Source organism: Pygocentrus nattereri, chromosome 18, assembly GCF_015220715.1.
Source record: "Pygocentrus nattereri isolate fPygNat1 chromosome 18, fPygNat1.pri, whole genome shotgun sequence".
Lineage (NCBI taxonomy): Eukaryota > Metazoa > Chordata > Actinopteri > Characiformes > Serrasalmidae > Pygocentrus > Pygocentrus nattereri.
The window spans coordinates 24,450,846-24,476,684 of record NC_051228.1 but is presented as its reverse complement, the minus strand read 5'-3'; the positions used below and the strand labels follow the sequence as shown (position 1 = coordinate 24,476,684).

General features: G+C 39.3%; 1 protein-coding gene across 1 annotated transcript in view; it reads right to left on the bottom strand.

Moving 5' to 3' along the window:
- Positions 1 to 25,839, bottom strand: part of cwc27 (CWC27 spliceosome associated cyclophilin) — a 60,284-nt gene that overhangs the window by 6,121 nt on the left and 28,324 nt on the right. The window contains exons 11-13 of the mRNA XM_017725515.1: positions 23,103 to 23,203; positions 5,834 to 5,943; positions 2,769 to 2,878 (exon numbers count right to left, since the gene is read on the bottom strand). Of these exons, the coding sequence (XP_017581004.1) occupies positions 2,769 to 2,878; positions 5,834 to 5,943; positions 23,103 to 23,203 (321 nt within the window). The remainder of the gene's footprint in view (positions 1 to 2,768; positions 2,879 to 5,833; positions 5,944 to 23,102; positions 23,204 to 25,839) is intronic.

The following is a 25,839-nucleotide window of genomic DNA, read 5'->3' as shown; positions in this document are numbered from 1 at the left end:
TAACTGGTATTTACTGACATTATTTCCTGTCCATTTGCTCATGTCAGGAGTAGCTACGGTGCATATTCTATGGTTTTATGTAGGCAAAACAGTCCAATTTAATGGAATTACACAACTTGATTTCAAGCACCAATCAGAATGCAATTAAACAGTCTACAACTAGCTAGCAATTTAATCTACACTCGCAGACAAAAGCAAAATCTATTGACTTCAGCACCTGTCCACTGGCTTCTATTGTAAGTCCATATTATGGAGTTTTAAATGATTGTAGGAGGGAGTATAAGTGGATTTCTGTTCTTTCACATTAAAATTACTGTATAGTGCAACCGTATGCTAATGTTGAAGCAGACAGAGATCAGTTTGACCAGGACCTGTCAGCACAATCACCATTCTACTGAATATTTCTATAACTTAAGAAAACATGTAAGTCAAGTTTTCACAGTTTTCTGTGATTTTAAGGGGTTACAAAATACTGGAGTATTCCATTTAGAAGAATCGAACTCATGACACAAAACATAATCTACTACCAATGTGAACATCTTGGTACAAACAGCTCGTCTTTTTTTCTATTTCAGTATTTCGCTACATTTTCCTACTCACTTTCTGAAACATAATATCCTGACATCAGAGCAGGTCTAAACACATCTAAATACACAGTATTTAGTCTTAATATTTAACCAAGTGTGAAATGAGACCCAGCAGACTCAATATTTGCTCAGAGTATATGTGTATGCATGTCTGTGAGTGAGTGGATGTGATTTACTATACTCTTGCTGCTCTGACACAGTAATTATTTCGTTTTTGTCTTTGTCGTCCTATGTAGTAGCAGGCGGAGGGACAGGAATGTATGTAGTGGAGAACAGACGGCAGCTCTCTGCTGCTCTGCACACACTGTCAGACAGGACGCGCAGCAGCCGCAGGAGACGGCGATACTATGAAAACAAACAGTGTGGAAGTTCATTAGTGCTGCGCCAGTCAAACCAGCACATGTCTGCAAGCAGTAGTTGAAAAAAAAGAGAGAAAGAGAGGAGAGAAAGAGTGTTAAAGAGAGCAAGTGAGATAAAGAGAGGGAGAGGAGGGAGAGAGGGAGGGAGGGAGAGGAAGGAGAGAATAAGGGGATAGAGGATGAGGAGAAAGACGAGGGGAGGGAAAGGAGGGAGACGGAGATGGTAGGAAGAAGAGGGAGACAGAGAGGAAAGGGAGGAGAGGGAGACAGAGAGGGGAGGGAGGGGAGGGAGACAGAGAGGGGAGGGAGGGGAGGGAGACAGCGAGGGCAGGGAGGGGAGGGAGACAGCGAGGGCAGGGAGGGGAGGGAGACAGGGAGGGGAGGAAGGGAGGGAGGGACCCAGAGAGGGGAGGGAGACAGAAAGGGGAATGAGGGAGACAGAAAGGGGAGGGGAGGGAGACAGAGATGAGAAGGAGGGAGGGAGAAGGTAGAAGAGGGAGGGAGATCAGGGAGATGAAGCGGGAGAGAGATGAAGAGAGATAAAGAAAGGACTTTGAAAGGAGAGAAGGGGAGAGAGAGAGGGGAGGGAGTGAGAGGAGGGAGGGAGGAGGTAGAGGAGGAAGGGAGGAAGATAGAGAAAGGAGGGAGGGCGGAAGACAGGAGGGAGGGAGGGAAGAAGAGAGAGGAGAGGCGAGAGGTGAGGGAGGGAGAGGAGAGAGATGAAGAGGGAGAGAGATGAGAGATAATGAGAGGACAATGAAAGGAGAGAACGGAAGATATTGTGATTGTGAAGGAATTGAGAAGGAAACAAACAAGAATAAGAGAGAGAAAGAAACAGAAGGACAGTGAGACAATGAGAGAGAGCAAGACAGGAAAAGAAAAAATACAAGAAAAGGAAAGACAGAAAGAAGGAACTGAAAACATAAAATAAAACAAACAAACAAAGGTGAAAAAAGGAGGGACAAGTAAAGAGACAGATGGACAAAGAAAATCAGAGAGAGATAAAGAGAGAAAAAAGACAGGAGGACTAATAAAGATTAAAAATAAAAAATAAAAAAACAGGAACAAATAGAAAAAGAGACAGAGAGAGAAGGGAGAGAGTGAAATAGAGACAATAAGAATTATGACAGAAAGAAAAGAAAAAAAGAAACAAAAGAAGAAACGAAAGCCCATTCCCATTCATGTTGTGTTTAGTGTTCAGAGTCATCAGAGAGGCTGGGTTCCTCTGGATCCTGTCTATCAAAAAAGACAGTCAGCGGGCAGCCTGGGCCACTCTGGACGTGACATGCTCCATCTGGACCCTCTGTCTGTTGCCCGCCTATTTACTCAGTTAAGTCAGCTGAGAGAATGACTTCGCCACAAGTGCACAGCAAAAACAAACAGTGCATACTGTTTAAATGGTGTCAGCGCTGCCTGGAGCCAAACGAGTTACTTGGCGAGAGCGAGAGAGAAAGGGAAAGAGAGAAAGAGATGCAGCGCATGCAGCTGGGCCACATGGAACAGTAAGCCATGTAGAGGAAGAAATCCATGAGGCATGAATTATTAAATATACATTTTGATCACAGACAATTGCAAATTCATGAATCCGTTTCATTTCAGTAGTGTGAAGTGTGGCATAAGTGCTGGTGGTAACAGATTCGATGTCTAATTGTATGTTGTAATTATTTTTCACCAGCTCACTGAAACTTGCAGAAATTCTGTGGAAAGTACAGATTCTTAACTCACAGTCTTTACAACATTTGTGTTCCTAAGAGGATGATGAAAGTAAAACTGTATTAAAACTTTATATTTAACGTATTAATGTATTATAAACATTTCTCACCATCCTTTATCATCATCCTCTCCCAGTTCCTCCACATCTTCAGTGACCTCAGGTGCCTGAGAGATGGCTGTTGACAGCTTGGATTTAAAGCGGTCCAGAAGAGCGAGTGTCTTAAAAACAGCAGAAGATGGAATTGAGACAGTTAGGTTTAGCAATCTCCTTTTCAAAGGAAATTGAATTTTGCTTGTTCTTCTTGTCTATTTTTTTGATAAAAGGTATGTACTGCAGTGTCAGAAATCATAGAAACAAAGAAAGATAATACTTCACTTGACCCGCATAACACAACATGTCGTGGAAGATGTCTTGGGCTGAGATGAGTGTTTGTGTCAAATTTTGTTCATCAATATAACAGTATCTTATTACCATTACTGGTAACTGTAACAACAGTTGTCATAATGTTTAATGTTGTGATAGCTTATGCCACAGACTAATGTTTACTAAGGCTAGTTAGCCATTATGACGTCAAACATTAGGACATCTATCATGACAATTGTCAGTAAAAGTAAAATGAAAATGTTACATTACCAGATATAGTCTGTTATGATAACTTATGTTGATGGCATTGTTGACAACGATGTGTAGCAGGATTCAAGTGTTAACTTGAAGAAAAAAATATTTAAAGTTCTTTATAAATAATAAAATAAAAATATATGAAGATTTATTTAAAGCTGCACTATGTAAGATTTGGCAATTTGGAGACCTCCTTGGTGGAAGTGTGTAATCGCATGCAACATGCAGAAGAATGTTCTGTAACGTGGGTTGTGCTTCGGACCCCTTCCCAGAGGGGATGAATCTAATTGATTGTGTACTGAAATAGAACTGTAAAAGCAATCAAGACATGATAGAGAACATGTTTTCTGACGATGTGAGTAAATTATTTACTACTGTCATCGTATCATCATCAGTATAAAGCTGATTTTGTACAACCCCAATTTCAATGAAGTTGGAACGTTGTGTAAAACAAATAAAAACAGAATACGATGATTTGCAAATCCTTTTTAACCTATATTCAATTGAATACACTACAAAGACAAGATATTTAATGTTCAAACGGATAAACTTTTTTTTGCAGATATTCACTCATTTTGAATTTGATGCCTACAAGAAGTTGGGACAGGGGCATGTTTACCACTGTGTTACATCACCTTTCCTTTTAACAACACTCAATAAGCGTTTGGGACCTGAGGACACTAATTGTTGAAGCTTTGTAGGTGGAATTCTTTCCTATTCTTGCTTGATGTACAACTTCAGTTGCTCAACAGTCCGGGGTCTCCGTTGTCATATTTTGTGCTTCATAATGCGCCACACGTTTTCAACGGGTTACAGGTCTGGACTGCAGGCAGGCCAGTCTAGTACCTGCACTCTTTTACTACGAAGCCACGCTGTTGTAACGTGCAGAATGTGGCTTGGCATTGTCTTCCTGAAATAAGCAGGGATGTTCCTGAAAAAGATGTTGCTTGGATGGTAGCATATGTTGCTCCAAAACCTGTATGGACCTTTCAGCATTAATGGGACCTTCACAGATGTGCAAGTTACCCATGCCATGGGCATTAACACACCCCCACACCATCAGAGATGTTGGTTTTTGAAGTTTGCGCTGATAACAATCCGGACAGTCCTTTTCCTCTTTGGCCCAGAGGACACGACATCCATGATTTCCAAAAACAATTTGAAATGTGGACTCGTCAGACCACAGGACACTTTTCCACTTTGCGTCCGTCCATCTCAGCTGAGCTCGGGCCCAGAGAAGCCGGCGGCGTTTCTGGGTGTTGTTGATATATGGCTTTCACTTTGCATGGCAGAGTTTTAACTTGCACTTGTAGATGGAGCGACAAACTGTGTTCACTGACAATGGTTTTCTGAAGTGTTCCTGAGCCCATGCGGTATCCATTACAGAATGATGTTGGTTTTTAATGCAGCGCCACCTGAGGGATCGAAGGTCACGGGCATTCAATGTTGGTTTTCTGCCTTGCCGCTTACTTGCAGAGATTTCTCTAGATCTTTTGATGATATTATGGACTGTAGAAATCCCTAAATTCCTTGTAATTGCACGTTGAGAAATATTGTTCTTAAACTGTTGGACTATTTGCTCACGCAGTTGTTCACAAAGTGGTGAACCTCGCCCCATCCTTGCTTGTGAACGACTGAGCCTTTCCCAGTCTTATATTGCCCCTGTCCCAGCTTCTTTAGAACGTGTTGCAGGCATCAAATTCAAATTGAGTGAATATTTGCAAAAAACAATAAAGTTTATTTTTGAACATTAAATATCTTGTCTTTGTAGTGTATTCAATTGAATATAGGTTGAAAACGATTTGCAGATCATGATATTCTGTTTTTATTTATGTTTTACACAATGTCCCAACTTCATTGGAATTGGGGTTGTATTTGAGACCCAAACATTGAGCAAGACCTTATTTTTAAGTGTGTGTGTATGATTTTAATACGTTAAGATGTATGACATAGTCTAAAAAACTTAAATTCCAATATTATTCAGGCTTTACAGGGAGACTTGCAGCAGCGCATGTACATCACATTTTAGTGTGTTCTTCCCCCCTCCTGACTTAGTAATGCCACTTCTCTCAATTTTAACAAAACAACTTGCATTGTGCAGCTTTAACAACTTGACATGGCATGAAGAAAGTGTGATTACGCAGACGCTGTAACCCAAAAGCAAAACTACAGACGTGAAGTTCAGACACTTCAGACTTGGCTAAACAATATTTGAGATTTTTTGCCTGTTCTTTGATGATAAGCTGCATACTTTTATTAAAACTGAAGGACGCAGTAATGTTAAGGCATCAAATGCAAAGTCACCTTTATACTGATGAAGATACGTTTACAACAGTAAATAATTCACTCACATCCTCTGAAGACACATTTGTCACAAAGTTTTAACTCTTTGAATACTCTTTCAACTTACTTGCAATGATCATAGCCATCCCCTCATGATCCAAAGCACAACTGATGCTACAAAATGTATCTCACAGGCTGAGCCCTGCTTTAACAATAGAGAAAGGCTAAAATGGTCTCTTACTAGTTTATTTCAAAGACTTTTAACAACTCACTTGTGCTTCTCGGCTCGAGCCCTTCTTCAGCTTCTGTTTCCTCATTTCCTCATACTTCTTCTTGCTCTGCAAGTACTCAGCCACAGCCTCGTTGGCCGGCTTTTTCTCATCTTAAAGCAAATATAAAAAAACATTCTGACACTGAGTTTCAAAAACACTGCCTGATATAAATCACATTTCTGGTCTTTATTTGGAGTGGTCCTTTGTAGATGATTAATAAACTCATAAATGATTAGCAGAAGTACATCAACAATATATCAGTGAAGTAGCAGTAGTGCAGCATTTGAATACATTGAGTCAATATCTTGTAGATGTTCTGTTGATCCATTACTTACTTTAAATAGATGTATTGTTAATATGTTACTTTCATTACGTAAAACCTAATCTTAGCCAGCCTTACCCAAAACCTAACCCTCACCCAGACCCTAATCCTAATCGTAACCTTAACCTCAAGCCTACACCTAATCCTAACCTTCACCCTGGCCCTTATCCTAACCTATTAATTAAAACACTCAGTACCGAAGCTGGCGATACAGCACAAATCAGAGAGGGATCTCTTATTCCAACAGCCTCAACAGCTGAATGTGGGCAGTACAGGAGCTGTTTTACCTCTTCTCTTGGAATGGAAATGTGATAATTGATCATATTTTATTGTTGTTGTAATTAATCAATTATTTATTTATTTATTTATTATGTGGGGCAGTCATGGGCTGGAGGTTAGGGAACAGGTACTGTGACTGGAAGGTCGCCGATTCAATCCCCAGTGCCGACAGTACATGACTGAGGTGTCCTTAAGCAAGGCACCTAACCCCCAACTGCTCCCTGTGCCTGCTCATCTGTTATGGCAGTTGAGAAAGTACGCTGGTGGTTCAAGACTGCTTGGTCTGGCTCGGCTGTTTGGTCTGGCTTGGCTGTTGTTTTAGTGCCCCTTGCTGTAATGCTCAGAATTCAGCTTGCGCTTGCGTTGCATTATGAAATGCGCTGTGACGCATTTTTGAATGCAACTACGTGTGGAAACCCCACCTGTGTAGCTCGAAGTGTGTGCATTCATGTCCTATGTTTCGGGCCTAACCCTCATATCATTGCTGCCCAAAGAAAAACAAGTATTTCCAAAATAGTGGCTTTACAGAAGGCAAAAACCCTCTTTTTATGTAAGTTAATGTAAAGAAATTTCACTCCAAGCAATTTTAGAACATTTCTATTGGTCCACTCATCATTAAATTTTCACATGCCGTAAAGGAAAGGTGGTGTATTGAAATGATGCAGAAAGAAAAAAAAAAAACACCAAAATGGAGGTACATGGTTTTCTGTGGACAGCAACAATATATTTCTGACACATTATAGAGTGTTTATTTTATTTAAAAAGAACCACTCAAAATAAAGTGTCTCCCCATACTTCCCTTCCCTATTTTCATAACTACATACATTACAGTTTTAGAGTAGTTACTGAATAGTTTGATATAGTTACTGGACAATACACCTGAAGATTAATAAAAAATACTAAGCCTAAAGTTTGAGGGGTCAAAGAAAAAAATTCAGTGTGACGGACAGTTTGAATAGAAAGAAAGAAAAACAAAAAACAAGAAATTCCACAGTGTGATATACTATTATTATAAGAACATTTCTATGAAATACATTAAGTTCATATTGCATACTCCGATGAAGAAGACTGCTGCAGTGGGCTGCTTTCTTCCAAGAATAATCTGTTTGTCACTGCCAAACGTTAGGCCCTGAGACCCTCATCAGTGCTAAGGCTAAAATTTATAGCTGTGTTCAAGTCCAAACGACTTTCTGCAAATGTAAAGCCTAAGATGGATTTTTTTTGTACACTAAATCTATAAAACCCACAAAAATTTACAGTAAGGACAGCACACTGAGATCAAGGACCTCACAGCACTAGCTGTGACAAAAAAACCTGCCATCTTCAGTCAAATGTGCATCTTAAGTCAGCCCCCCCCCGCAACACACACACACAAACAAACAATATGGACAAAAGTATTCGGACACCTACACATTACACCCACAGGAGCTTTTTTTATGACATCTCATTCCCCAATTCACCAAACCCAGACTCATCCATCAGACTGCCAGAAGCATGATTCATCACTTCACAGAATGTGTTTCATTACTCCAGAGTCCAAGCATTCTTTACACCAATCCCCACCCCCCCACCCCCCATTAAGTACATGTTTCTTGCTTTTTTCACTATGCTGAAAAATGATTAACTTGTACTTAACAGCCATTTTGACTGGAAATTAAATAAAAGGTCATCTGTGACTTTTGTAAAACATACAATGTTGTTAAAGACTGGCTTGCATTATTTATGTTGGGTCATGTGAATGCCTTGATTCACTCCAACACCCAAAGAACATCTGTGATTGGTCAGCAATCCTATAGTACACAATAAAACATTCAGTGATTGGCTCTGTAATAACAGTTAAGGAACCATATTATGTGCAGCCCTACTGACTGGAATTGTAAATCAGCAAGCATACAGGCTATGGCTCTGAGGAAGAATTGGCTCAGGAGTGCCATGAAACCGCTTGGTGACTTCCAAAATAACGTAAAGTTCTTTTAGAAAACAGAGAAAACTATGCTGGATTCTTCGGTGTAGCCTTGAAGCTAAACATGAGCTCTTGGAAACGATACCTCTGGGCAGAGGGTCTTAAATGGAAAAGCAACTCTTACAGCTTTGGGGATTGAACTAAAAGAAGTAGACTGACGATTGCTGCTGTTAAAGAATATCAGAAGTGCCCTACAGCGGGACATATCGAAACCAAATCAGAGAGAGTGGAAAACAGACGGAAGAAGTGACCAAGTTACTGTCAGAACCACTGCAGACAAATAAAACCTGGCTCAGGCTGTAAAGGAAGGAGCTTTGCTTGACAGGATGCAGTATTTTAGGAGGCTACAAATGAGAAGCAGGCCATTTTATTGTACCCAAAATGATGCAACTTCTGCACATCTTTTCTTTAAATATTTAACTGAAGGCCAAAGTGAACTAATTCCATTAAGTGCTGAGAAGTGGCAGCCATAACAAACTCTGCTAGGCCTTGAACTTTAGTTGCATCTTGGGCCTCTCTCTAGAAGTCTCAGTATGTATCGAGAAGGTGACATATATCAAATCTTCTCAGATGCTTTCCCAAAGCACCAACCATAGCATATAAAAAACAGGGTACAAAATGTAAACATGGTGCATTCTGCACATGCTTCATTTTTATGGAATTGGAAGAGTCGGTAATGGCGGGACAACTTTGTTGACACCGCTGTCTAGAAGCATTAATGCACCAGTGCAAAAATCTCCAAACGCAGACGGCCCTGGCACTGATGTCACAAAGCAGCCGGACAGAGCGTGCCCAGTACTCCTAAAGCTTTTTCCACTACAACTCTATTCTGCACCAAATGGCCTCACCTGGCTGCTCAGGTCACGGAGACTTTGACAGTACCGAGCCAAAGCTAAAAAAAGGTGGAACAAACAAACTACATCACATAGTGAAGCCTCCAGGCATGGCTGATTTATTTCACTTTAGCTCTGCCATGTTACTAACCCAGGTTTTTTTCCCCCCCTTCTTCTCTGAAATGGAACATTTGTTTGTTCTTCGTATTTATGTCACTCTGAAAACCACACTGGAGAGATGCTGGAAATTTGTTTTTCAGCAATGGAGAGAGAGAGCAAGAGAGAGAGAGAGAGAGAGAGAGAGAGAGAGAGAGAGAGAGAGAGAGAGAGAGAGAGAGAGAGAGAGAGAGAGCGAGAGTCAGACCTAGACAGAGAGAGAACATTGAGAGAATGTGTTAGTCTGAAAGCCACTGGCTGGAGTTGGCTGTGTTTGAAAATGTTTAGTCTGTGGCCTGTGCTAATAGAAAAATAGACAGACAGCAGAAAAAGTAATGAGCTGAGGATTTCTAAAACACATCCACAGAGATTGAAAACTGCACGTCCTTTTAAATCTATAGAAAATAGCACACCTAGCATGTTTATTACAACTTTGGACCAGATTTTGAAAGATGATGTCTTGCAACAAGATTACTGTCTGTTCATGTGAACTATTTAAAGATTAGTTTAATACACATACTAAGTAAAGAACATTTAATAACGTGCATGGAGTGTATTACTGCAGGGAATAAAGAATAATGCTTGCAGTACACTGGCAATAATTTATGTAGTTGTTTTACTTCACTAATAGCTTTAAAACCTTTTAAAAAGTCACCAACGGGTCCAAACTACTATTGCACACTTCTATAAGTTGAGAATAGCTCGGCCAGTTTGCGTTGCAGTCTATATAGCTACTAAATGAATACTACATTATTTAAGTAGACCTGAAAACTGGATATCATCTTACTGATCGAGACCAATTGGTATCTAGGTTTAGGTCTGATCTATCTAGCCACACACATGGTGTTACTCAGGGCTCAGTCTTTGGCCTGCTACTTTTTATTATCAACTTGATAATATGAAATAGGAAGGTCTTCAAATTCCATTGCTATGTTGACAATCCTCAAATTTACATACATACTAAACCTTTAAACATGCTGCCATATTCTGCAATGGCTGATTGCCTGACTGACATAAAAACCTGGATGACCGATGTTTTGCAATTTTAACTACCAAGTTTTTGTGTACCTCTGTTTCACCTTTGTTTTTTTTGTGAAAAGAGGATTATCAAACTAAGACTTTCATTGCACAGTGTGACCTTGTTTTACTGTGCATATGACAATAAAACTCTTGAAAATACTTTCATTTTTAACCCACTATACGATGTTTATTGACTATCAAAGGCTGTGTACCTAATTCTGTAATGAATAGCCAGGACTTCACAGAGCAGTTCAGTTCCGCTTAAGTGGAACTTAACCAAGTAACAAAAGTCAAGAGTCAAACAGGTTATTTGGCTGTTACTTGGCTGAATGGCAGTCATTAGATACCAGGAAACTGTGCAATTATTTATGTAACAAGGTGTTCAGGTCTTTAAAGGTCCTGAAGTTCTGAACAGCGAATGCGATCAGTCTCACAGTGTTACGAGGGGCACTTTTGCAAGTGGGGCAATCGCTTTCCTTCTTGATTTATGGGAGTGAAAAAGTGATGTGTCCAGGACTCGCAGGCCGCTGAGTGACAACGCCCCCAGGATACTGCAGGAAAAGCTCGCCTCCGCTGCTCCAGCTGTTGTCGCTAAGTACTATCTTTGAGTTTGACGGCCATTCTAACAACATTCCTCCCTTCTCCTGTCACTCGCACCCAAGAAAGCTACAAATCAACGCCTCATGTTGTAGCAACCAGGGGGTTGTTGTGGATGACAAACGCCTCATCGTTTGGAGGGAGGATTATTTTTTCTCCACTTGCCAATCATCACTTTTTTTTTAGTAAAGAGTCAAAAAGAGAGCACAATTTCAAAGGCCCCTGAAGCAACAAAAGCCACATTAACAGTTTCCCATTGATCAGTGCTGGCACTGAATGGTTCTCAGATCCAGGGCTGTAAGTTGACACCTGTTGGGCCAAGCCATTACTACTGTTTCAAGAGGACATATAAGAGTATAACATAACAAGAGTATAACAGCTGTCATGCATAAGCAACATAAATGAAGTACTGCTTGACCAAGATGAGGTGGATCAACTTGGAACATGTTCAAATTAGGGCCAGGTCAATGTGCTAATTTGTTCCAAACATGAGGCTGAACTCTGATAACCAACAATGCTGGCTCATTGTATGTAATGTGGTAAAAATTTAAAAACACTCCAAACATTTTAATGAAAGTGCTTTACTGCCTCAAATGACTAATTTCACAGGAAGTCTTGAGTAACATACATATTGTTGCCCCATGGTTTCCTTTCCAGCATTTATATATTGGTTTTGTTGGTTTCTCTCATTTGTTTATTTACCACAAGTTTTTTGTTAAATCCTAATTCCAAATGCAGCTCTGGGCATAAAGTTTTTGAGCAAACTGCTGAAGAGACATCTGGCTTTTCCGTAAAACAAGCTAGCAGCTTCCAAAACATGGGTTATCATTACTATCGGATGGAGCAAGAATTAGAATGATGAGGTAGAACTGGATAGTTGCAAGTGCTGAAGCAGCAATTAAAATATTGTAGTACAGAATCATAATAATATTACTTGTTAATTTCAATACATGGAACTATGCAATTTTAACTTTTAAAATGAAACAGGAGCAGAATTTGAATGTTCATTCATGTATAGAATTTTTTCCTTCACAATACTTCAGATTATCCCTAAAGAGAAGATATTAGCAGGTCTTGTGTGCATCACTAAAAGAAAGGAAACTGACCCACACCAGCAGGATCTAACTAATGCATGTATTTTTACATTCTAATATTTCATAAAAGCAAGCAAAACGGTTTATCAAGAGCACATAGTTTTAAAAAATAAAAGCTTTGTTGAGTGTTGTTTAATGTGTGAGAATGTTATCAGTCATTGCTTTGTTATTGCTTTGGTCCCAAACTAAAGACCTCTTGCACTTCTGTACATCATTTGTTTTATTTTTCTTTATTGGAAGCTCAGCATCATTTCTTTCTCTTCACCATTAGAAACATTTATACTTGTCCACACTACCTGATAGACTTTATCTACCATAAACACTATAGCACAATGTCAGCTACACTTGAAGACAAGGTAGGACAGTTGGAAAATGTTTTATTATATTGATAGGCATGTTAATATTTTTTTTTATATGGGGTCACGAAACACGTTCTATGAATCGAAAACAGACAGGAATGTTTTCTATAGTTCTACTTAACACAACTCACAATATTCCTAAAATTAATAATCAAACATGTAAAAACTGATTTGGTTAGCCTAATAGTTATTTTATAAAAAGTTTAAAGAAGAAGTAAGTTAGCTGGAAAAGGCAAAGTCCTCACATTCATCTCATGTGGGAACGTTTTAGTTTCCCAGTCATGTACAGTAAGGATGGGAATAGAGTGGTAGATTGAACGGTGACAACACTGCACAAATACCAAATGCTTGTGCTGATAACTCATTTGTGAATACATCACCCAAATATCTCAGGTAGCTGAGCAAGCAGAAAGTACGAGTCACAACAATTACTTCTCCTGACAGATGCAGCGCTTAGAGTTAAAAAAATTACTCTACAGGGAAGTTTACAGCTTCTGAGTTGCACGTGCATTCAGTTGTGGAGTCTTGTAGACTCCCAGTTTGCTGGGAATGATAAGAAAATCCCATCACACACTCATTTCAGTCAGAAAGTAAGAGCCCCACTTTACATAGACATACAAGATCTAACTGTAAATAAACTTGTACTATATGATATGTACTATACATCTTGCACTTCTGTTAATACTATTTTAATTTATTTTATGGATTTAAAAAAATATGTACACATTATTCCTTCAAATAAGCACTGTTGTACTGTTTGAGAAAAATATATTGTAATTCTTAATCAAACTGTATCTTACGAACTGTATCTTGTATCTGTGGCGCTAATAGGGCAATATGGCATTTGCTCAGGATTAACTCATTCTAGCATTGTTTCAATGCAAGTTCTGGCTAAAAGTTGTGTTTGGATGCAAGAGGTATGACAGCAATATAAGATGCAATTATTACAATTCCCAAAAAGAGAGAATCAATTAGCAAAGGTAGCTAGTCTTGGATTAATGGTACACAATAGAACACTAATACAGCCATATTATTTAAAATATTAAGTACTGGTGAACAGCCATAGTGTTGGGTTGGGTGCAAAACTGACATAACAGGACAAGCATAATAGCATCAATTCAGGAAATAAAAGCAGATATGGTGGTTTGGCACACTGCAAAGAGTCTGATTTCAGGCATTTGGAAAAATGCTCCTTATTGAGATGCTAATCCTCAGTGGCATACAAATCCTGTGAATCCACACAAATGCTTCAGATATGCTGAACTGCCTTTTTTTAACCATCACTTACAAATGCTTTTCAAAGATTAGTCTTTCACAATTTTTCTTCCACATCAACGGCTTTGACTGACAAGGCGCCATTGAAATAAAACACCCCATGCACAGAGGCATAACCCATATAAATAACTCAGAGTGGTAAAAAGAATGTTGCCACATCATTTAGGGTGGGTATAAAACGGATAGCGTTTTTAGCATGTCTCTTATTTTTGGCTCTTACACATGATGGCCATGCCAAGAAAGAGAAAACCAGACCAGACGAACATGCTATAATTTATGTCCTGAAAATTGAAGAGATGTCTGTCGAAAATAATAACTCAAAAACACACACAAAAAAAGGTACGTGTCTCTTTTAGCCGGGTTGGTAAATTGCTGAGGAGACAATTGGCTTCTTCCTAAAACAAGCCAGCGGCTGCCAAAAAAGTGGGTTACCATTATTAGTGCATAGAGCAAGAATTTGTTTGCTTTTATTGACCTAAGACAAAGCTGTAATCACACACTGTGTACACACAAGCAGCAGAAAGAGCCAACTTCAAACTGTGCTCAAAAGCCAAGTACTGAGATCAGGGGGTGGGACAAGATAGGCTGTCAAGAATAGCCAACTTTCGCTTTTAACCAAGAGTTGGAAGCTCCTAGCTATTTGAGTTGTTTTAAAATAAAATGATTGTGGTTGGATGGAAAACAGTCTGGGCTTCCAGTCCTCTTCCTTTGTTGAAAATGTAAGAGTGATGAATATGCCAGAAAAGAACCACCAATGTGAGCTAATAACCATAAAAATGGCACATTCAAAACAGCACCTTTTTTTTTTCTGTTTCATCATTCTCCGTTGCCTTTTCCTCCTTGTGTGTTTTAGATTGCTCGATAAGCAAAGATATCACAGATTGAATTTAAATTCTTTTTGGAGCAGGAATAGTTTCCCCTCACTGTCTTGGTTTTTCCCTGGTATTTTCTCAGATGTTGCCAAGCACACGGTGAACATGTCTATTCCAAACGGCCCATGACCTCTTCTGGTCCAGCGGCAGGAGAGGGGACAGCATCCAATCAAAACAAGCGCACACGCCGGACCCAAATTCCTACTGCTGTAATTTCATTCTCCTAAATAATATAATAAATATATAAATATCACCGGATCTTTCGGTGGTGACCAGCAGATTGGACAGAGGTCTATTTCATCCAGGCAGAATCTACTTCTTGTGTTTACCACAAGGGCCCCTTCAAAAAAACCCTAAATGATAGGACTCTAAACATACCATACCTCAGTCAACATAAAGATATCTAACACTTCCATTTTATTTATTTATTTTAAAGACCCTCTGAATATTAAAAAACACACTCATCGCACCACTTTTCCCACAAAAATGTGAAGAATGTCAACAGCATGTTGGCGTAGGAACCCGTTTAAGTGTTCTTAAAAGAAACTGCAGCGGTCGTAACGGGGAGCAATGAAGTCCAGAGATGGATTGAGGAAAGTGATGAAAAAAGGATCTGTGGCAGGTTTGCATGACAACATCTGGAATTCTGCAATGAGGTGAGCTATATTCATCTTAAATACTATTTGGACAGGATTAGTTTTAAATGGGGAGGTGGGGCCGCGTAATTTTACCACAAGACGGCTGTAATGTTTACGACCGATCTGCACTGGAAAAGAAATCACTGTATATAATATCACTATTTGTATATTTGTTGCGCATCACCACTGGAGGACAGAGGAAATATGCAGACCAACAATTCAGCTATGCTTTATGCTTTAATGTTGTCTAGGACATGACTGATAAGGCAGTGATGGTGTGGCTGGCTTTGTCATAGCTTTTTCACTAAGTAGGCTAACGACTCTGCCTGATGTTAGCCAAGTTCAAAAAGAGTGAAAATACATTTCTAAAACAGACTAACATGTTGGCACTAAATTCTACTGTGGAGGAGATAGAAGGCAAGTCCTCATCAACACTATGTGGTATTGATTAGCTTTAGTTTTAGCTTATTAGGCCATCTGATCTAAAGAAAAAGCCCCTGTTGCTCATCCAAAACAAAAACCTACTGTTTTCTGTTGGCTAACATTTTCAAATTTTAGTATCCTAACCTCAGCGCTACCATCCAAAAAGTAAGCAAACAGCCCTACACCAATTTTTTAGGGTCCAAGCCCACAATGCGTAGGACCCTACTGAATTGCTCTGATTTCTCTTCTTATTATTATTCTTTTTCTCCTGAAAAACGTGTTGAGAAGAGACCGCAAGTCCTAGAGACACCAAACTTGGTGGGTAGGTGTGGTTTGTGTGCATCTAGCCAGGTAACATAAAATACCCCAACTGGTCAAATTCTTTTGTTTCCCTTATCCTGGGTCAAAACAAACAACTTTGGAATTTGGAATATTTAGTTCTGCCTACTTAGATTTTTTGCTAATTTGCATAATATTCAAAACTTCTGTTTTAACTTTTTTCTTCCCTGTTGTTGACCAAATATCCGAAACTCAGTAACTTGAATGTCAAAATTAGTACAAAAACGCATACCTAATATAAATTACAAATATAGAAGCAGCTACATGATTTAAACATAGCAGTCAGATAAAAAAAAAGCTTCATATGCAATGCATTCATCTCCCTAAGCAACCACCTAGCTGTCTGTCTAGTGAACGTAGTCTTGTGAGAACAGAAGTTATTTTGTATTGACAAAATCTGGAAATCTATGAAATTTGGGTTAAATGTGGGTAAGAGCACAGAGTTATAAGGACTGGAACAAAGTGTGAAATATCTAGCCCAATCCAACACTTTCTGAAGGCAGACCTCAAAGTAGGGGTTGATAGTACGCTCGTCAACATTGTCAAACAATAACCCTGTAACTGACCTATAAATGTAACAAACTTAGCACTGCCTAAAATGTCTGTCCTAAAAACTGCAATTAAGTATGTAAATTAAGTATTAAAATAAAAGTAAAAACAGTCCAATTAAACCAGGCTATAAGTTCACTTTAGAAGATATTTAAATACAAATTTGAAAATGCTGAGTGAATTGCGTATTTACAATTTCATTTTCCATGTGATTGTACATTATGTAAGACATAACTAAAAAACAAATTCTGTTTACAATAGCTGGAAAAACGTAATATGGAAAAGTACTGTTGACAGTTCATTTACATTGTCTTAATCAAATGCTATGGTCAGGATGTTGGGGAGAGACTTACGTGAGGGGCAGAAAATTGCAAAACCAACTAGTAGGACCTGTGGCTGTCACAAGTGTCAATTTTAAAGTTATGATGACTGGCTTCGGGCAGAGGCTTGCAGAACTGTCAGAGGACCTAGACAGCCATTAGTGGATATTCCTATTAAGGAGACACAGCGCCACTGTGGGTTAGCGCACTGATTCCCAACCCTGGTCTTGGAGGAGAGTTCTAAAATGCAGCAATTGCTAATGCTCCAGGCTTTGCTTTTCCATATTATTTTTTTTCCAGTATACAGAATCACAAATGCATTTAAACATGAATTATGTCTCAAATGATCCACAAGCAAATGGGAAACGCAACTGTAAATGCACAATTCAATCAGCAATTTCAAATTTGAGTTGAAAAAAGTCCAGAATATGCTAATCAATGGGTTTCCAGTGGCACTATGTAGCTTCTGTAACAGTAAAAACACTAACTAAATGAGCACTGTTTTTGAAAAATTTATTTTGAAGAATGAACGTACAGCTAACAATAGCTCTTGGCTAGCTTGTTTTGTTTGTGTTAATGATTTCTCTGGAAATTAAAGCATAAATTTGTGGAGTGGGTTTTTTTAAGCATTTCTTAATGTTGCAATTATAAGTCTATATCAGCCCAATTTGACCCAAAGAGAATACAAGTAAAAGCTTCTTCCAGTGTCTTCATGTTCACAAAAAAATGCAAAAACTCCTTCTCCAAAGGATATAACAATTAGCACAGGATTAACGTGGGTTTATTTTGGGGGAGGGGGGCTTTAGGGGTGTAAACTACAATTACGGACAACAACCTGACAACAATCTGAAATTCCTACTGAAAAAAATGTTTTTTTTTTCTATGCGAAGAAAGAAAATAAACTGGTTTTGGTTGTTCACACTGAGTAATCAACTCAAGTACTCTCTAATCTAATTCCACTCACCATTTGAAACTCTGTGGTTGTGACTAATGCAAATACCACACCCCAGGCTGAACTCCCAGGCATTCAACAAGGAAAAAACAGCTTTTGGGTGTATTGGAGAGGGTCAGGGTGACACACCTTAGAAAACATGAAATGAGAAGACATTGATATACAACAGGGGTACCACACAAAGCTTGGAATAGGTCAAAGGCCATGCTGTGCAAAGTTAAGGCCTACACTAATCCTCAAAGAAAGTTGGGGCAAAAATGCAGAGGCCCTGGGGCCACACTTTCAGTCCAGGAGAAAGAGATAAGGACCTGAGCTCATCTGATTTAACCTGACTGTAAGACTGAAGGATTGAGAGCGCCTCTCCCTCACTCAATCAGTCTTTCACTCTCTGTCTCATTGTGCCCCAGTCACTCTCTCCTTTCTCTTTGTCTCTTGTTCTTTCACCCCTTGCAGTGAAATTAAGCTGTCCTTTTCACTTGACACACACACACACACACACACACACACACACACACACACACACTCCAGTGCCCTATCGTTACAGCAGATCTCCAGCCTCCCGTGGTGTCCACTGACAGATCAGTGCGCCGCAGCCCTGCGAGCACAAACTTCCCCCGTCCTACACGTTTGTGTAATGAGAGGAACCTTCAAAGAGTCGCCTGCCCTCAGCTGAACTGGCCGAGACACACATTAAGGTTCACTGAATAACCTCCCCGCTACGAAGGAGGGAGAGTGAGATGGAGGAAAAGACTGTACAGCAGACCACTGGAAGGCATACCTCACTGGGGCTTTTTTTATGTCGATGTAATCTATTGGGCTTTAATGAAATATAATGTACTGGTGAGAAAGGATTTGGAGCAGACAACACTGAACAGTGTTACTAAGGCAAATGAAGTGCAAGGCTGTTAAGCTCCTTTTAGAAAGTTGTTTTTTAAAAGTTCCTCTGATCTCTTGAAGCAGGGAAAAGGTTATCCAAGAACATACGCCTCAAACAGGCCTTTCACTGACTAAGGCCAGAAACATACACAATGCAAGTAGGTAAACACAAATGTTGATGCCTGGCCAATGCACTCCAAATGCATGGCCCTGCTGTACAAACTCAACATGCATTCTAAAATTACTGTGGTAGTTCAAGCACTCAGTACTCAAGGGGGTGAAAGAGGATAAATCAGAGTGTCTATAAACGGGAGCAACTGTTATTTAGAAAAAATGTGGACAGTGAAACTGTGCTGCTTTACTTGTTCTATTGGAATGAAGGGGTAACAATAAATCATATACACTATATTGCCAAAGTATTCAGTCATGCATCCAAATCATTGAATTCAGGTATTCCAATCACTTCCATGACCACAGGTGTATAAAACCAAGCACACAGGCATACAGACTGCTTTTACACACATTTTTGAAAGAATGGGTTGCTCTCAGGAGCTCAGTGAATTCCAGCGTGGTACCGTGATAGGATGGCACCTGTGAAATTTCCTCACTACTAAATATTCCACAGTCAACTCTCAGTGGTATTATAAGAAAGTGGAAGCGATTGGGAACAGCAGCCACATAAAATGACAGAGCGGGGTCAGTGGATGCTGAGGTCGCCAACCACTACAGACCTCCAGTCAATCACTACAGACCTCCAAACTTCATGTGGCCTTCAGATTTGCTCAAGAACAGTGAGCAGAGTGCTTCATGGAATGGGTTTCCATGGAGGAGCAGCAGCATCCAAACCTTACACCACCAAGCGCAATGCAAAGCATTCAGTGAAAAGCATTCGAATTCAGTGGTCTAAAGCGTCTACACTGGATTCTAGAGCAGTGGAGACGTGTTCTCCGGAGTGACGAATCGTGCTTCTCTGTCTGGCAATCCAACGGACGAGTCTAGGTTTGGCAGGTGCCAGGAGAACGATACTTGTCTGACTGCATTATACCAAGTGTAAAGTCTGGTGGAGAGGGGATTACGGTGTGGGGTTGTTTATCAGGAGTTGGGCTCTGCCCCTTAGTTCCAGTGAAAGGAACTCTTAATGCTTCAGCAGACCAAGAGATTTTGGACAGTTTCATGCTCCCAACTTTGTGGGAACCGTTTGGGGATGGCCCCTTCCTGTTCTAACATGACTGCGCACCAGTGCACAAAGCAAGGTCCATAAAGACATGGGTGAGCAAGTTTGGTGTGGAGTCCTGACCTCAACCTGATAGAACACCTTTGGGATGAATTAGAGTGGAAACTGCAAGCCAGGCCTTCTCATCCAACATCAGTGTCTTCTGGAAGAATGGTCAAAAATTCCCATAAGCACACTCCTAAACCTTGTGGAAAGCCTTCCCAGAAGAGTTGAAGCTGTTATAGCTGCAAAGGGTGGGCTGACATCATATTAAACCCTCTGGATTAAGAATGGGATGTCACTCAAGTCCATATGCTGTGTGAAGGCAGACAAGTGAATACTTCTGGAAATCTAGTGCACATATAGGATAACAGTGGACATGCAGGTCTAAAAACTTATATCACAGCACAATAAAAACATTTTGTTATATATCATGGTATATGTCGCTGCTGTTGGAACAAAACCTGTTACCCAATGGTAACTTTACCAGAGATGAAAAAAGATACCTTACTTCTAATGTAAGTCAGTGGAACCAAAATTATTCCAAGTCATGTGCCGTTTATTTTGGATCATGAAATTAACACACAATGTAAAAGACAACAAGCATTTTGACATTATGACAAAAACTGAAAAAAATGCCAAAAATGAAGATAAAAGGTTTTGTTCTTACAGCAGTGATATGTATTTTTTCACGAGTGAAAATGGTTCAGGCTAAAACTAACTAAGCAGTTCTATGAGAAATGCAGCTTGTCCCTTCTGTTTATAAAAAGCACAATGAAGCTGCAATATACTAAGCTTTTCTGATTAAGTTGCAAATATCATCAGCACTTGAAGAACAAAGACCAATGGCACGTTTCATTACATAGAGAGTTGGATTTACTGCAGCGTGGTATATGAAACACTGCATAAAATCATTGTCTTCACACTTTTTGAGAGTATTTTTAAACATAGCACTACTGGGGCTTTTTCCTATTCCAATTTACCAAACCTTTAGAAAAACTAAATATTCTGATACATATCATGTATTGTGAAAATGTAAAAGAAATGCAAATGTTAAATTTTTGCCATGTCATCAATCCCTGTCTGATGTGGGTGTCTCGACTGGGTGCATCCTATAATAGTAAAGAGGCAAGGGAGGAGGGAGGATGAGGAAGGAGGGCTTCTTCTATGCATATGCCCACACTCAAAATACTTTTTTTTAAATTGCTTTTCAGTTTAAGGGATTCAGAGCTTATATCGTAGAAGCTTGTGGAAAAACTACTTCAGCACTTTTATTTATCTACTGCAAATCATTCTATGTATAATTAGAACTAAGCAGAGGCAAACATTTCTAATATATCAAGTATCAAAAATCTTGACTTCAGTATCAAACAACATATCAAACCTGAAATAATGTGTATTGTTACACCCGCAATGCTAACACCAGCACATCCAAAGGGGAGATCGCATTTAATAGAAATATCACGCTTCTACCAGAACAGTTCAAGTAAGGACAAATATGTAAAAACAAATTCTTTCCAAAGTTCTTAACGTGACTTTGCACTGACATGCTGCTTTAGTACACAGTCCTGAACTGCAATCATACAGGTCAGCTGCACTTTACACCCATTATATATCATGGGGCAGCCTGCTTAAGACTGAACGCTGTCCCGCCTAGAGGGAATCACACATGGGAAACTTGTGATTATTTATTTAAGGCATTCCACGAGCCACAGATTTGAAAAATGGATTTGTTTGGTTGCAAGGAAAAATTTCTGACTTCAACTGTCTCTGTTTATGTGGTTAAAGTGACTGACCAAAAATATGTTTCATCATCACTTGGTGCACTGACAAACACCAGAGCTTGAACTGTATGAAGCAACAGATAATGTGGAGAAGAAAAATGCCTGGTCACAGTAGACATACTTAGAATGCCACATTTGTCTGGATAAGCTTCAAAACACAAACACAGAAACACACACAGACACACATACACAAGCAATCTTGGCTATTTTTGACCCAAAAACAGAGACTAATGTAGAAAAACAGGGCTATGTTGGTTTGTTACCCATGTCTATCACGTTAACTGTCTATTGTCCCAGACAGATCAGATATAGCAGTGGAAAGAACAAAAGCAAGCACCAATTTACTGCAAGTGAACAGAGAACTCACGCTGCTACTACAAATGCTGAATGAAAAACCTCTACTGATCGAAATTTAGAAGAAGACATACAGTACTGTGCATTTAGCCTTCTCACCACTCATTTAAGAGATCAGACACAAGATCATCCACTTGTATAAGGAGGAGAAAGTGAAAATAAGTGAAAATCAGAAATCAAAAAAGCACTAAAAGATACAGAGAAAAATGGGACTCCTAACAACTGTGCAAGACCAAATAGACCACGAACACTGTCACCATCAGACAGTACATAGAGCTTATCATCACTATGGGCCTGAAAGGATCTGGACATATGTAAGAAGGTTTTATAAGCTGATTAAAATAAATTGGTAATCTTCATGGATGGTGAGAGGCAGAAAATGCAACCAAAATGCACTCCTGGAAATTATGGCTTGGCCAAGCTTACTAAACTATTTTGGATATCACTCGATGGGTAGGTACTTGGTTTTGAATTTTAGAATTTGGATATTCTTTTAAGTAACTGTCCATACCACATCGCTGTTTTCAATTAGCTGAGAACAGTGCGAAACATGGCGAGAACAAACAGCCTGTTCAGTGGTAACAGCAACAAACATACCCCTCTGCTCTCCTCTGGAAAACACACCACTCCACCCGTATTCAGGCTCTTCAACATAAAAGTCCTTGTACAAATGTACTTAAAGCAGCTCAAAATAAACATTTCTTCTTTTTAATAAATTGAGCTACATACAACACAGTGTGGCAATACCACAGTACATTCCTGTACAACTTTGTACAATGGAAAGGGATGAAGCTTCAAATATTCACTGATCATTACAACAGAAGCTTCGGAGCCCAAAAAAACGGTATTTGGCCCGGCTAAAAAAAAAAATAATGGAAAAAAAATTACATTAAATTTAGTCGTTAAGGCTTCTGTGCAATTTTTCGACTTTTTTCTGACACTGAAAAATGAATAAGTTCTGCTGGAAATGAAATAAATGAAATTGTGGTCATCGACTTTTGCACAGCTGTAAATCTGTAAATCTCTGAAGTGTCTGCAGAGTGATGCGTACCAGCACTGTCGACCTCCTCGGTTTTCATGGTCTCTTCTTTCCGCTGCTTGATTGCAAGTAACTCTTTCTTCAGCTGGCGTGCCTCTTTTCGGAGTTCATCACTGTGAATGAAAGATTGAATAGACTGTTAGTAAAGGATTCTACTGTACAATAATATCCAGTGGCCCTTGCAACATTCTCAAAACAAAAACAAGCTTTTGCAACTTTTGGCTTGAAAACAAATATAACAACATCTATCAAGGCTAGAAATCTTCCTGTTATCTGGAATTGATTATAGTGTATATGACCCAAAACCTTTCACTAAAATGTTTGGTCAAGGAAAAATTATCAACAGATCTCAAAATAGGCATTCTCCAGTTAATGGGTAAAAAGACCCAACTCCACAGCAGACAAAACTATCCACAGGAATAACAACATAACAGAACTCCCCTCAGACCCCCTTCTGCACACTGTCTGGAAGGGGAATATTAGGAGGTGCAGAGCAACTTAAGCAAATTTTTACTCATTTCACCGTGTTTGCCCATAGATGGTAAAAGAGCACACAAAGGAAAGGAATGTTGCACTGATGGTGAGAAGTAAGTTTTATTCATCTCAAAACAGTTTAACTGTGAATCAGAAAGTCAGCAGAGATGAGGACGGCATGCCAACATCCCCACAGCTGAACTTTGCCTTGTTCCAGACAGCTAAGCCTCACGAATTGCAATTAACAGTTATTGTGTGTTCACATAAAACATGCATAAACTGAACAATCACCTCAGGCAGAGGCTCCCCACACGTGTCAGGAGCAAATATGTACATTAAAAGTATGATTTGGTCTAATAAATCGTGTGGCGCCTTATTAGAGTGAGTGTTCAGTGTGGCTTCCAGGCAGGCTGGGGTTCTGGCACCACTAGAAGGGATGTTGTGGCTAAGCCGGCACAGGGCTAACCCATAAAACCCCAGCCGAGAACGCCTCATATCTTTCTGAGCAACAAAGTACTGGTTAACATAGTGGTGGTGGACCTGGCCATGGAGAGAGACATAGAGAGACAGACAGAGACAGAGAGAGTGAGAGTGAGAGAGTTAGAGACACGCAATTAAGCAGAATAAAGAAAAGAACAAAAGAGAAAATAATGAGAAAAAGTAGAATAGACCTGAAGATATGACTAGACAAAAGAGAACCAAGAAAAGAGTAGAAGAGAAGATAACAAGAACAAGAGAGAGAGAGCGAGAGTAGAACATAGTGAAGAAAAGAGTAGAAAAATAAATAGTACAGAGTAGAGAAGTGAGCAGAAGAAATGCGTAGAAGAGTGGAGAAAGGAAGAGAGGAGAAGAGAGGGGGAAAAAAAGAGTAGAACAGAGTAGAAGAGAAATGAGTAGAAAAAGAAAGAAGACAGGACAATAGACAAAAAGACAGGTGGAAGGTAGTGGTAAAAAAGAGAGTAGAAGAGAATTATTGGCTTTTCAAACCCTTTCAAAATTTCTTTAAAAATATAATGAAAACAAAACTTTAAAATGCTTCTGTTTACTGAACATGTCCAATGATCTAAATGGGCTATGGCTCAAGTTGATTTTTTGAAGTATAAAGTCACATGCATTACAGAATAAACCTTTCTATCTGTATGCTTTCATTAGTCTTTTGAGGCCAGGCGTATCTTTTAACCACAATAATACAAGTCCGGGGACCAGAGCTGGGCAATAAGGCCAAAAATTTTATCACGATAAAAAATTTCACATCAGTCAATATCAATACATATTACGATAAAAGTCAAAAAATGTCTTTCAAGTTAGATTTTTTTGCTCCTAATTAGTTAATTGCTGTTTTAAAACCTTTATGGTCAGACCACAACAAGCACTTGCCAAACAGCGGAACATATTGACAAATCTGTCATCTACAGGAACATCAATTCAGTTTACTTTCATTTAAATCAGGGCCGTATCTTGCATGAACCCACTTCTTTCTTTCACTTTTGTTGCTTGGAAATGCAATAATACTAAAATACGGCTGTCTGAGCGCTGTAACAGTGTGGATGTGTGAAGCAGATGTGATTTAACGCTGCTAAAGCTTGCTAGGATGTTAGGAAAGAGCTGAGTTCGCTGTAGGACAGTATAGTTACTCCACTTATTTCTTTAAACTTATTCACACCACTAAGCTCTTTTAACATGTGAAGTACAATCGATAAGTCAAGCAAAACAAGCCATCAAGTAAAATGCTATAATTAACTAATGGAGCTGTTTTTCCTCGTAAGAAAATTTTGTTTTACCACATCTAATGTGTACCCCACACACATCCACATGCTTAACTGAGATTTTTTGAGGTGTCTTTTTTAACCATGCTAACTCATGTTAAGTCCATAGACTAGTGACAAGTGTGTTGTATGCTGGGCAATGTTGATGAGTGATCCACCTTCACAAGGTACGAGATTGGTTTCAAAATTTCACATGTTAAGATTACACTCAAAATAATCAAATTAGAATGGGACAATTTGCTTTCTACATAAGTAGAATATAATATCAACGTAGTGTATGCCTATATAAATGCTAAAAACAATTGATAGTGGAGATGCACTGATTCAATTCCAGACATCTGCATCATGCCAATATCAGCAGGAAACGCTGGACAAGAAGTTGGAGAGGAAAAAAAACGAATCTCTTCCAATCCTGTAACAAATGTAGCATCACAAGTGAAACGCCTTAACAACAGCTCAATTTAAAGTGTTGTTTTGAACAAGTTATATTGCGTTGCATCAGCCAATAC